The 14,827-nt window shown below is 37.6% G+C and overlaps 1 protein-coding gene across 3 annotated transcripts in view; it reads left to right on the top strand.

The window, feature by feature from the left end:
* Positions 1 to 14,827, top strand: part of LOC149793644 (uncharacterized) — a 106,904-nt gene that overhangs the window by 42,135 nt on the left and 49,942 nt on the right. For all 3 annotated transcript variants that reach the window (XM_089967623.1, XM_089967625.1, XM_089967624.1), the window contains 3 exons: positions 826 to 962; positions 9,245 to 9,440; positions 11,046 to 11,201. In XM_089967623.1, coding sequence (XP_089823749.1) covers positions 826 to 962; positions 9,245 to 9,440; positions 11,046 to 11,201 — 489 coding nt within the window. The remainder of the gene's footprint in view (positions 1 to 825; positions 963 to 9,244; positions 9,441 to 11,045; positions 11,202 to 14,827) is intronic.

Here is a 14,827-nt window from a genome sequence, read left to right as displayed (position 1 = left end):
ATACTGGGATGATCACAGTTTATCGAGCTAGATATTTACGATTTTAAGGTAAAATAAAAATGTAATTACTGGTGCATTGCTACAAAATTCTAATGCAATAAGGCATAAACAAACAATAACTATCTTGAGTCAAGTGGGAGAGGTACTGTTACAGCAACCCACGAATGCTCAATTCTTATGAAATCAAACATAAATCTGAAATGGGCAGAAACAATTAGAAACAGAAATTTATGTAAATTTAATGACTTTTCAAAAATATTATATTGGCTTAATACATTTTCATGTAATAATCATACATGCCAACCTTGAGAGAGGTACTGGTATGTGCGTACATTTTCGCTAATATAAGTTTGCCTAAATAAATGTATTTAGAATTTACCACAAGAATCTTGCAATGTGGTCTCGGATGCATGGGTTGGTTTATGCATAGGTCATACACTTTTTAATGCTTTTACCTATTCAGTTGGGGGGGGGGCAGCTTATACGCGAGTATATACAGTAATTGGTCTGAAATGAAAACGCTGCCAATCTCAAATAAAATATGGCTGATAAATTTAAAAGTATTGTTAATGCCAAGAAATATCAGATTGTTTCAATACTTGACAGCTAAGAAGAGTAAATAGTTGGCCAGTAGAGCACCAGTCCCAGGGAATCTGATTAAAAAAAAAATTAAGATGGGCTCTATGTAAGGCTAACTGTTAGATTCATTTATTAAAGTTTCAGTCTTATTCTCTTTGTGATTGACTCTGTAAATATTTTGCAGTTAATTACATATGCATTATATAATAAATAATTGAATCTTTATTGAATATTTTAATTTTAAAGAACCACCAACGAACAAATGCATTCACAGGACTGAGTTTCAGAAAGAGACCTCTAGACTCAGATGTGAAGCATCATCAGACTGTGGAGGGCCACAAATGTCAGTAGTTTGGAAAAGGCATAAAACAATGGAAGTGCTGGTACATTAAGAAGTTTTATCACTGGATAGTAAAGTTTACTTGATTTCTTCTTTCTTTAATTTTAATAGCTCATTTGCTGTGTAGCATATACATTGTATTTCTACCTTTCTTCTGAATCATGTTGTCTACTTATTAGTGATAATTACAGTGGTTAGATAAGTATTTAAGCGTTATTGAAAATCTTTTGAAAAGCTAACTTGACAGTTCATCGCTTATTTTAACTTTTGTCTCATGCCCATGATCATTCCAAAGTTACACATAATTGAAAGCTGTTCCTATTGAGAACTGGTATGCCAAAGTACAACTCAGCAACTGAAAAAAAGTGTAATATAATATTATAGCCTCTGCAGGGTTCTGTACCTTTTAGTTGCTGAATTGTAATTGTATAACATGAAGCAACAATACTCAAATGTCATCAAAATTATATTTCTTGTGAGGTCAGTGGCAGACATCAAAACAAAAGAAAATCTTTCCTTGTATATATATATATAAAACTGTTTTTCTTTAAATACATTACCTAATCATAATAGCTCAGAAGAACTACTACTACCTTGCAAATCCAGCCCTCCCAGATGCCACTTTTAGCTAAAGGGAGCAAAATGTTGTCTGATGACCTATGTTGCAGTCCAGCAGTGATCTCCCCTTGGCTATAAGACTTGGCGGTAAAGCCTAAAAACCTCTCAGTTACAGCTTCCACTCATGCCAAAAAAACATTTCTCATCATGAGTGACCGCGCAAAAGCCAGGATCTATTGGACGATAAACCATTAAAAGTCAGAGGAGTTTTTTACTTCAAAGGAAAGAATATTCCATCTATATTTCAAAACTTTCTCTTCCTTTCACGACAAAGTTCTGCCTTTTCAAGTTGCTAATACTTTATCATTGTCAGACATTTAGGTACTTGCACGGGGAGCCTAAGGAAATGCACATTCAGTTCAGGCTATAATTATTTTCTGTGTGCAAGTCTCTAACACTTATTAAACAAATATGTAATTCCATTATGAGCAGGTGCATATCAGTGAATTTCTATTCCAAGGTATGTGTAGCGTCTGTGCGCCAACTTCATAATGGATATTGTCTCGCCTACTTTATACGTCTGCTATTAGTTTTTTTCCAGGTAACCTTCATTTGGTATAGCTCTGCACCCACACGGTATTCAAACATCACATGTGCAGGCCCACAGTTTTATAACTTCTCCCCCGTGCAGGTGGTATTGTCATATTTTATATGTATGCTTCATTGCTTTATTAGACTGTCTGTTATTAATTTCTTGGTCAACCTTTTAATGATTTAGCTCTGCATGGACATTGCATTCTAAAGAGAGGTGCAGGGCTACAGTTTTATATGTGTGTGTGTGATTTGGATTTTTAATGTAGCTTTAACAATGTTTCAGTAATATCGCAATGATGTCTGCAGTGTGGCAGTTTTTAGTGACATCTAGCACTGGGGCATCATGCCGCAGAAATGTAGCATGATGTCCCACCCAGTCACATTATCTTGACACCAGGCTAACCAGTCCTAATACTGATCTCTTAATGCTGTGCGCCTAGCAAGGCAGCTGTTTGTACCATTTTTATAAGTCTTTTGTATGACTTAGCGGGGGTTCAAACCCATGACCTCCCGCATCTGAGGCTGATGCTCTAACCACTAGGTCAGCAGAGCAGTCACTACAGTTTCATACATTTTGCTGTATATTGTCTTTTATATTAGAACTATGGGCAAAGTGCAAATAACACACAGCTCTGGACAAAGGTGTCACCAGTCTGCATGCTGACTTTTCCTCAGTGTGAAACTTATGGGGGCAAGCGAAACAATTCAACTTACCCTTCAGTCACAAATCATCAGACACTTGCACACTCTGAACAGCTCCGGCACCCAAGTCACCGCCAAAGTACTCAGCATTTTTTGAACTCCCTTGCCTCCTTTAGATGTGACTTTACTCCTCTTGAGGAACAGCAATGGACAGAACTAACAAACAGTCAAGTTCCCTCTCATTCAACAGACATACAGAAAGGTTACATGGATCAAATATCCCATAACCAAGATGATGTTGCTTGCTCTCCAGGACTACCATCTACACTATCCAATGGCACAGGAAGATTCAGCCTTCTGAGCCTCCAAGGAGGATGCTTTCCAACCTCCAAGTTTTGTCCTCCTCCTCCCACTCTTTCAACAACCTGGACCAAAAATCCAGCATCTGTTGATCTTATGACGGAATTGAAGAGTCCAAATTAAAGTACTTAATCTGCAGTAGGGGAGAAAGTTACGAACATTCTGACCCGCCTTCATCATCAGTTCATTGGCAGCCCCTCCAGTCTTTAATTCGTAAACCCCAGCAGTTGACAGTGATATCCCACTGGGGATGACAGAGCCATACTCCATATGTATGGATGGGATGGCCCTTCATGACACTCAGCAGTTAGTGATCACTATCATTGCCATGAAATTGATGTTGGACTTTCATCTCATTGGCTGTCTTGCAACAGACTGAAGATAGCTTGTCTTCTTCCACCCTGAATACCTCAGGGCATGCACGGGAGCCTGTCTCAAGAACGGCCCAAGTACTGAACAGAGCCGCTCAACACACTTTGGCCAATGCCGTAACCGCAGCTGCAAGTACAATTGGTGTAATGCAACTCACTGCCCTCTGCGTGCACTTTACTGAAGGACCACTATACAGCCAAGCTAAAAGCACAGCCTTTATCCTCTAGCCTTGTATTTAATGTCCAGATGGATGAAATCCACAAAGAAGCCATCAACATGATATATTTTCCTGCTTCCCACAACCACAGCACAAATACAGAGATAGTATAGGAAATCAACAAAAGGATCCAAGGGTAACTCACAGGACATGAACCTCTGAACCTCTGAAAACTGTCCTATCGTTCGTTCCAGACTTTTCTTGGTCTCAAAGGCAAACAGCACTCTACCTCTGGCAGTTGGCCTAAGCGCCCTCAATTCGTGTATCCACACCCTGTGGTTCCCACTGGAAACACCATAGCGCATATTGAATGTCATCGATGAAAGACTTTGCCATCAGTGTGGACTTTAACAGCACATACCTTTAGGTCTCTTTTAAACATTAGCTCCAGGGTTTTCACTTGTCTGACATATCAAATAACGGCTCATGCCCTAAACCATTTATGTGGTGGCAGCATCGTTACCAGGACAATATCCTTCAGCAACATCAGTGAGTTAGACCTAACAAGACATTATAACCATTCTTACCAATCTGGACTTGTAATTAACAAGGAAAAATATAACACGGTGAGTTAGATCTAACAAGACATTACAACCATTCTTGCCAATCTGGACTTGTAATTAACAAGGAAAAATATAACACAGTGACTTAGATCTAACAAGACATTATAACCATTCTTACCAATCTGGACTTGTAATTAACAAGGAAAAATATAACACAGTGACTTAGATCTAACAAGACATTATAACCATTCTTACCAATCTGGACTTGTAATTAACAAGGAAAAATATAACACAGTGAGTTAGATCTAACAAGACATTACAACCATTCTTACCAATCTGGACTTGTAATTAACAAGGAAAAATATAACACAGTGAGTTAGATCTAACAAGACATTACAACCATTCTTGCCAATCTGGACTTGTAATTAACAAGGAAAAATATAACACAGTGAGTTAGATCTAACAAGACATTACAACCATTCTTACCAATCTGGACTTGTAATTAACAAGGAAAAATATAACACAGTGAGTTAGATCTAACAAGACATTACAACCATTCTTACCAATCTGGACTTGTAATTAACAAGGAAAAATATAACACAGTGAGTTAGATCTAACAAGACATTACAACCATTCTTGCCAATCTGGACTTGTAATTAACAAGGAAAAATATAACACAGTGAATTAAATCTAACAAGACATTACAACCATTCTTACCAATCTGGACTTGTAATTAACAAGGAAAACTATAACACAGTGAGTTAGATCTAACGAGACATTACAACCATTCTTGCCAATCTGGACTTGTAATTAACAAGGAAAAATATAACACAGTGAGTTAGATCTAACAAGACATTACAACCATTCTTGCCAATCTGGACTTGTAATTAACAAGGAAAAATATAACCTTCTCCATCTCAACAATTTGTTCTTCTAGGTTCGGAGTTCAATACACAGGCAATATATGTCATATCCCTCAGGATATGGCATTGAAATGCAACCCATGGTAGCATCTTTCAAGTAAATTCTATCTGCATGGGAATTCCTTCACCTGGGGCCCCAAGTGGCTGAGTGGTCTAAAGCGTTCTCCATTACGGATCACTGCCATCTCACCTCGGCGCGGTTCGAGTCTTGGATTTGGCCAATGTGGGTATGTGAGAAAGCTTGCCAGTAGCTTCTCTTGGGCCGGTGGTTCTTTCCGGGGTTTTCCCAGGTTCTTCCACCACCATTAATACTGGCCGCCATGTATAGCCTATCTTGTGCTGAAAAATGGCGTTAAACCCCAAAACAACAACAGCAGCAACAATTCCTTCGCCTACAAGGCTTGCTCAATGTTGCAGCGGACCTCATGGCCCTAGGTCACCTTGCGCATAAGAAGCCCATTTCAGCTGTTTCTTCCTCCTAAATGGAGGCCTAAAGTTTGCCCACTGGACCATCCTCTCACCATCTGCACCAATTGAGGCACCATCTGTGAAATTGGACAGATCGTAACTTGGCTCACAACGGTATGCATCTACATGTACAAATGCCCGAGATTACAGTCTGTAGAAGTACAGAAGGCTGAGGAGGCCACCTACTACCATCCTATCAGCCAGCTGTGCATGCTTTCACAAGGAATGACATGTTCATATCAGTAATTCTGGAGAGGATGGCCACTGTGTAAGCCTTCAACCAGTGGCAGGAATATTTGCATGGCAAATGAGTTATCATTCTGTCAGACAACTGTACAGTGGTGACTTATTGTACAGTGGTGACTTATCTCCAGCGACAAGGACACTAGTCCCCTGATCTTCATGTCATGATGTGTGGCGTTCTGAAATGGTGTTGTCCTCAACAATTCCACATATACGTTCACCATGTCCTGGGACACATCAACGTATTTACTGACTCATTGTCATGAAACAATCAACTAGTAAAGAAGGAATGGTCTCCATCCCCCCGGTTTGCACTCATATCTGTACCTGATGGGGCTGACCATTTATGGATCTGTTTGCAACAAGGTAGAATGCCAAACTCCCAACCTTTGTCTCTCCCATCTCAGACCCAAAAGCTTGCACAGTCAGTGCCCTATCGTTGGATTGGAGCAACCTGAAAGCATATGGTATCACGGTACCAATTGTTTTTCCATATACCTCAATGCTAATGTTTTGTGAAATAAATATACTTTCTGTCCTACTTGGGCATGCATGTCACACACTGTCATATAGAACAATGCTAGATTGTCAATTTGACAATGACATAACCAGGTACTCCATTGCATTTAAGAGAGAAAACTCTACTGGAATTAGACAGGGGTAAGAGTTATCTAGTCACAACAAGCACATTTTCAGCCATGTGTACCATATTTTAAAAAAATCATAAAAAATACAAAATATGATCTAGATAGAAATTAACACAAACTCACATGTTGCCAAGAGGCTCAACATTTTTTTAAGCCAAACAGAAAGTACAACTCTTACATAATGCACCAATCACAGCTAGTGTTGTTCTTTAATTCTGAATACAATGTTCCATACACCTTAAGCTCCGCCCACCTGGACTTGTGCAATTGGTACCGTTATACCATATGCCTGCCCTTCAACACCTCTGATTCAAAAAGCCATGCAGAAAGCCAGGGAATTGGTCTGTCACCTCATCATCATCACACCACTCCAATGTTGAAAGTCATGGATCAATGACCTCATCAATCTTGCATGGGAAACCCCCTCAGAAACACTGAGTTTTCCTCATGTGCTCAAACAACCATGATGGTAGTTTTTTCCTCCATGCCCAGAGCTCCAGAACCTGCACCTCTGGATTATATCAAACAGGCACTGAGACTTAAACAATTCTTGCAACCGATTGTTTAGAGAATCACCCTGAATTGAAGCTCCTCCAGTCTGAAAGCATAGGAAGGTCAGTGCATGTTTTCACCCAGTGGTGTGCAGATGAACATATCCCCCCTCTCCAGGCATCTATACAGCAGATAGTTAATTGCCTCCTCTGGCTGTAGCACTGAGTACAATAAAAGGTTACTGCTTCATGATTGCTGACCTTTCATCATCATGGGAGAGATGATATTGGACAGAACAAAGATTTATTTGACCTACTTGCCTTCTTTGAGTACACACGGCCAAGAAACATTAACCCTTTGCCCAAAGTGGAAACTATCTTGTGTATTAAACTGACTGAACAAGACACCTTTGAACCAATTTCACAGGCATCTCTGTTGCACCTTTCTGTACAAGACCTACTTCCCCATGGCATTAGCAATGGTAGGCAGAAAATGACATACATGCTCAATCAGCAGACCCTAGTTACATGCACTTCTGACAAGTCAGGTCAATCTTGTTCTTGACAGCATCCTATTTCATCGCCAAGAACTGTCTCCCTGCCTCTGTAATCAGACTTTTGTCCTGAAAACTCTGTCTCTTCTAGATGGATCAGCTGAAGGCCATCTACCGGACCCTGTCGGGGCTTTCGTGTGGTACCTCCTTAGAACAGAGCCATTGTGTCAAGGGAGATCACACATCTTTCTTCTTCTCATTAAAGGACATGAGGCTACAGTGGCCCCCCTCTTATACGGCCACCCGTTCTGCACCAAGAAAGTAGCCTTATGCAATGAGTGGCCTTTCCAGAGGGGGACTGTATTTGTGAGATGTGTATGTATATGTGTATATAGTAGGAAATCTACACAAAACTTAAAGCAGTTAATATCTTCATGTAAAAGTAGCTTTAATTATTAAGATGTTCTTCTTGTCTTGAGTTTTATTTCAAGTAACATAAATTAAAAGCTCTTATCCTTGGGCATGAAATGTGAATTTGATATTGTTGGCATGTGCATTACAAAACCATTGAAAAACGTTATTTAAATCTTGGTACATACGTTGTTTGATATATAAAATTATTCTTAATGTTATAGAATATTCTCCTTATCTTTTACGATCTTATTTATTTGAGTCTTCCCAACATAACATCTTTTGGCAAGTGAACTTTCCGCATTGTCTCCAAGTTGAATAACTTTTCCTTGTTATTCTAAAGTATTATTTCTTCATTTCCATGATGACATGTTAAAGTTTTGTAATGATATATTCCTATGTTGCTAATTGTACAGTACTGCAGTTTAATTTTGCAGACGAAACTTTTGTATACGAAAATCTTTGCTATAAAGGAAGTGATAGATATATTGTCACATAATTTTTCGGTCTTTGTCTGTCTGGTATTGTGTTTTGTTCAAAGTTGATTGTTTATGTGTTAATCCGAAAAATCTATTTTTGGCCTATTTGACCATGCTATGATCTTGACAATTATGTTGGTTACAATCGTCAACTTAAAAAAAAAATCCGCTGTGTGAGGTTTAAAGCTTAATCAAATCATTACTGTCCCCATTTCCTGCAAGCATCGGTGTTAATGATATAATAATAGCTTTAATGGTACATGTACTTTAGCCAACACTTCTTTCAGCAATGGGAAAGATAATTGGATTACTTACCTTACCATAATTAAATATTGGTTCTGGACAATATTAATAAATAAATGTGACCACTTGTAAGGGGTAAATTTTACATTTGTGCATTAATATGTTGGCTGCTGGAAACTTTTGAGGGGTGGCCTTTCTTGTGGGGTACTTTTGAACACAAACACGTCGGTGACAAGGGATTCTGGCCATAAAGAGTGGGTGGCCACTGGTCGGGAGGGCCATTCATGAAGGGGACCACTGTAAATCAAAACAGACTTTCTAGTCCTGGAGTAAGGTGGTTATTTGCTCAGCATATAGGGGAAGAACCCCAGCTCAAATAAACTTATTATGCATATTTACTCACAAGCTTCAAGCAGTTGCCACCAACCTAACATCAGACAGGAACTGTTTTCTAACTAACATAATTCACTCAAGTAGTATCTGAATGGTTAAAAGAAACATTTCACTTAGAAAAATTGGTTTCTGTACCAAGTCCTACAGTTTTAGAGCAATGTTTTAATCAGCACTATATAACCAACAAACCTTGTGTATATATATTTATCACACTGAACTAATTATTTAGGAAAAAGTATAAATTCATTTTGGTGCTTGAAGTTTATAAAACAGTTGCTTCTTTACAGGGAAAAGGAAATGACATCTTCATCAACTCATCATTTCCGGATAAATACATACTTTGTTGTCTCCAGGGAATGCCTATGGAGTGCATTGACAACTCTACAGAGATATGTACCACAATAAACATTCCTGAACAAGATGATGAAAATCTATCTACAAGTAGCAACAACACACTGCAAACAGATCCAGTATCAACCCCGGGTATTCAACAAAGTTTCAATAATAATTTCAATTTAGTAACACTTTAGACATAAACATGTGTAAAGAAATAAATGAACTTAACAAGGAAACAAAGTGATACAGTTAATAACAGAATCCATGATATGATGTTATCTAACTGGAAAAAGGGTCTGCAAGATTTATGTAATTTGAAAATTGCAATAACAATATGAATTCCATAATGTGCTAGTGAAGATAAAAGCACAAAAAGAAAATTGCACAAAAAATTGCAAAAAGCACAAAAAGAAAATTGGAACTTTGTGTGAGACATGCTCAGACTAACTGTCATTTTAAATTGGTCCAGATCTGGAATATACACACTAGCATGTGGAAGGGAGATGCAATAACTTATGGTGAGCAGAAAGAGCAAAAATATGAAGTTAGTTGTAGCACTTATCTATAAGGAAGAGAGAAACCATTCTCATTGCAGTACTTTGTTTGGAATCAGTGTTCTCTATGAAGAGTAATGAGAACATGAGTGATTTTGTAAATGTACAGGATATTATGTTGTCCTTGGGCCATAGATTCAGGCATTTACATTATAAAGGCATCAGTGTTGCTTGAGGTCTTTCTGTAATTACTTTTACTCCATCTTGCTGCATTTGGTTTTACAGCCTCTGGTTAATGTATAGCTGTATTGGTATAATGTGACTAAACTGTGGATCAGTTTCTTTATGGTTTTGTTTACTCATAGATGGAAATTTTCTGGTTTTATTTGGAAATTCAGTTTTTTTATGCAGACCAGTTTTTCCTGTTTTTTTCAGGTACAATTTCTGGCAGACTTTTTCCATTTATTTTTTAATTGGACTGTTTGTTCCTGTATGTAATTTGAGGAGGAAAGAAGATAAAAAAACACTAAGACAATGTATACTGAAAGTTAATTGTGCGGGCAGGAATAGTTCATTGTTTCAGGTCTCACTGGACAGTTTATCTTTTCTAGCTTCTTTCAAAACTCTAGTATTCTTCTAGGTTGTCATTGTTGTAGTCAGAGAAATACCATCATACAGGTTTTAGGAGTGTGTCTGAGTCACATTTGCAGTGAAAAAGTGGAAATAATATTTACCCTTTGACCAAACATAAGATAGATTAACAAGCTTATATTCACATGAAATAACTCTGCTCAGCAACGACCAAGACAAGCCAGCTTAATAGCAGTTTTAGCTCACGAATGAATGAATTGTTAACCACACAGTTCCCAGTTTTATTTCATCCCCCCAACCTTTCTCTCTCCTCCCATCTCACTGATCTTCTCAGTACCTCCTATTCCCACTATAACTTTACTTTGAATATACACAACTCATACTCTAGAAAATACTTGTTGCAACACGTATTGCTTTTATGATCTAGTGACTAAATGTGCTCAGAGACTGTAATTTACAAACTGATTGTGTACGACTGTTGGTTCTTGTATATTGTACTAAATACACTGGGGATGATATCTATGAGTTTAAGGATATAGATGGAATGGTTTTCTTGACATGCTATTAAGAATTAAAATCATGGATTTGAAAATAAAATGATATTTGCATTTTGCATGAAATTTGATTTAACTTCTTAACATGTTCTTTTCTTTCTGTTTTGTTTTAGTCCTCCAACACCATGATACAGCAGTCTCCAGTATTAATGACCGAACGTTTCTTGTTGTAGTCATCTCAGTAACCTTTGTGTCATTAGCAATAATTGCTCTGTTTGTCTGTATTCTGTACCTGATAAGAAAGACAAGGAGAAGTAATCGGAGATTAGGTATGTATAATAATATGTGGCTATTATCAGTTTTAAACAGTTGTTTATTGGAGGTAATTAAAAGTAATTTAGTATCTATTATAAAGACTGTGATATAAAAAAGAATGACCCTTTATTATTTTTTTTACTTCATATTACTTTCTATCTTACAGAATTGTTAACTTGTAAATCATCTGAATTCTATTAACTTGGACTTTCAATGCATTCTGTCAAAAGATGTGTCCTCCAGGGTTCATACCTCAATTGCAGTTAGTATTATCCATCCGAATAAACAATAATCTTAACCAGGTACCATTAATTATGTCCCAGTAATTAGCAAATATTTGAAATCCTATTTGTAGCTGGGGAATGGGGTTAAATGATCAAAACTGCTATTGCTACCCTTTTCAATTCTTTTGTTTCTTTTTTGCTTTTCTCATGTCCCTTTGCCAACTCACCTCTTTGTTTTTCATGCTAATAAGTATTGTCTACAGTGGCTTCAGGTTGTTGTAGCTAATACTGAAACTTTGAAGTTTCCTGTGGTAAAAGACTCTATTACTGGCTCATCAGTTGTCATTTGCATGCCCTAGAAATCATAAAGTGTCGTGCTCTCTTATTTGTCAGTGTTTTATTTTGGAAAGGGACACATTTCTGTTTAGCCAGAATGAGCAGAGATGCCTCGTACATGTGTGACAACGCAGACATCTGCTATGTTTGTGGTGAAATTGACTTTTCCATCACAAAAGTGCAGTATAAACACTGGTTAAGAAAGCCTATCACCTTTATTTGGCTACAAAATTGGAGATTAGGACAAGAGGTTGGCCCCACTTATATTCTGCAACACTTGTGCAACCAATCTTTGCCAGTGGTTGAAAAAGAAAAGGAAATCTATGCTTTTGCAGTGTCATGATTTAGAGAGAGCCAACAGATCATATCAGCATTTGTTACTTCTGCATGGTGCCTCCAGTTGGAAAAGGTGTGTCAAAGATGAAAAAGTGGACCGTGCATTATCCAAACATTCCATCAGCTATACGGAGAATGATTGCTAGTTCCTGATGCACCAGAATCATTCTCAATTGAGTCAGACAAGGAAGAGGATGAAACTTCTAGTCCTGAACCATCAATGTCACTTGACCCATATTTTCTCCCTTCCACCTCCTCTGAATTACACCTCATAACTCAAGGTGAACTTATCAGGGATTTAGAACTATCCAGGAGTAAGGTAGAGCTGTTGGTCTCCAGACCACAGCAGTGGAATCTCCTGGCAGGTGATGTTCGGGTTTTCATGTTTCGTGACCATCAAAAGGATCATGTCCCATTCTTCTTCATGGAAGGTGATCTTGTAGCCTGCAACAACATCGATGGTGTGATACCAGCCCTTGACATCATTCATGATCCAGATGAGTGGAGACTGTTCATTGATTCATCGGAGACGAGTCTTAAATCTATTTTGTTGCATAATGGTAATGTTTTGCCATCAATTCCAGTTGGTCATGTAGTCCATATGAAGGAAACCTATGAAAAATATGAAACAACTTTTGAGGTGCGTAAGCTGTGACTAACATCATTAGCAGCTTTGTGGTGATTTGAAGGTTGTTGCTCTGTTGCTTGGTCTGCAGACTGGATACTCAACGTACTGCAGTTTTCTTAGTGAATGGGATAGTTGTGTGAGAGATTCACACTACACCAAGAGAGATTGGCCACTCCAACAGTCAGCAGAGCCTCGGAGGAAGTATTCAACATCCACCACTTGTTGAATCAAGGAAGATTTTGTTACAACCCTTGCACACCAAACTGGGTCTGATGAAAATTTCCAAGGTTAAGTGAAGTCAAGATAAAGGAACGTGTCTTTGTTGGTCCTCAGATTTGTGAACTTCTTCAAGATGATGCATTTGACTGTGCACTGCATGGTAAGAAAAACTGGCATGGAAAGCCTTCCAGTTAGTGGCAACAAATTTACTCTGCAAAACCAAAGCAGACAACTACAGGGAGTTGATGGAATATCTCCTCAAGGCATACAAAAGTCTGGGTTGCAACATGTCATTAAACATACATTTTTTGCACTCTCATCTAGATTAGTTTCCACCGAACTATGGAGCAGTGAGTGATGAGCACGGTGAGCGATTTCACCAAGACATTGCAACAGTGGAGAAATGCTATCAGGGCAAATGGAGCCTATCAATGCTTGCAGACTATTGCTGGACAGTGACAAGAGATGCACTATGTAATGAATACAGGAGACAAACAAAGAAGTGCCGAGTAGACACTGAATAAGGACTAAACTATGTATTTATATATACATAATAGTTTTTGTCTTTTGTTTCATAATAAATTTTATGTGTATAACCCTTTTGCCTTTTTTTTTAAGTGTTACATAAACAGGACAGGTGAAATATTATCATGTAAAGCCATCATAAACACATGAAAAGACCCTGGTTTATAATTTGTGATTAAAACTCTACTATCTACACAGTTTATATAAAAATTGTAGATGAGTGTTATCTTTAAAAAATGGAAATAGTTTTCCTAATTATCTTCAAGGATATTTCCATTATGAGAATTAGTCAACTTTGGGTATTGAATATTAACCTTTAAAGGCATTCTCTGATAAGAAATCCTAATATTTCTGGCTTTCAGAATGAATTTCACATTAAATATCAGTTGTTGCTGTAGCCTGATTTTAAGAAACATGTTTTATTTGTTCATTTCATCGTTGAAAGAATCGTTTTAGGCTGGAAAACAGCTGACTAAAATATATTCTTGGCCACAACTCATGACTTGCATGTAAAGACATGCTTTTGTTACTTGATATGTTGTTCAAAAACAAAAAGCTGAACATAGGTTTGATTACTCTGTTTTAGGAGGCTCACATTGTGATTGCTCTTATGAAATAAGGTGAATTAGGATTATTACAATTATATACTTTTAAATTAGATGAAAATTGGCAGTTGTTGTTTAAGTCCATGTATTTTCAAAATTTTGAAGATCACTATCTTCCAGAGGGTATTTAAAAGGACTAGCTTACATAAATCTTGCCTATTTAAATTTTACAGGAACAAGAGCTTTCTAGAAGGTATTTCTTAATCTTTATTTATTTCAATATCAATTCCTCTATGCATGCTTTCCTTTTCCTAAGAACCTCTCTAGTTTATTGATATATTTGGTGGTTGTGATGATAAGTCATTTGTGACTAATTCCAGAGAATGCTGAACTTTTTCTTGAGGATAAGGTTGAATTCTCATTGGATCTTGGGACCTTCTAGCTCGATAACACTGAAACATGTTTTCTTGTCCTCCAGTTTGGCTTTTCTTAGCTTAAAAAAAACTTGGCTGCCAGCAAGGAGTGTCTAAACCTGCTGGCTTATCTTACCAACACAAGACTTCTATGTGGATTTGCTTTTGCTTGAAAAGAGTACCACCTGTAACTTGGTCACTGTCTTCACAAAGGTCATAAAATGTTCCATCATTGTCATTTATAGTCCTATCATCCATGTCTCCCCATCTACTTTACTCCTTCTCTATTGTCAGAGTTTTCTCATGAACTGAAAGTGCAAGCAAGAAGTAGTAGTTTGAGACTTGGGTTTTTTGATCAGCTGAATACAGTTTGTTATACAGCAGGTCTTTTCCTCATCATTAGTGTTATCTGTG

The sequence above is a fragment of the Sinohyriopsis cumingii genome, chromosome 8, assembly GCF_028554795.1.
Source record: "Sinohyriopsis cumingii isolate HCF-2022 chromosome 8, ASM2855479v2, whole genome shotgun sequence".
Taxonomy (NCBI): domain Eukaryota; kingdom Metazoa; phylum Mollusca; class Bivalvia; order Unionida; family Unionidae; genus Sinohyriopsis; species Sinohyriopsis cumingii.
The sequence above is the reverse complement of the archived record's forward strand: the minus strand, read 5'-3'. Positions and strand labels throughout refer to the sequence as shown.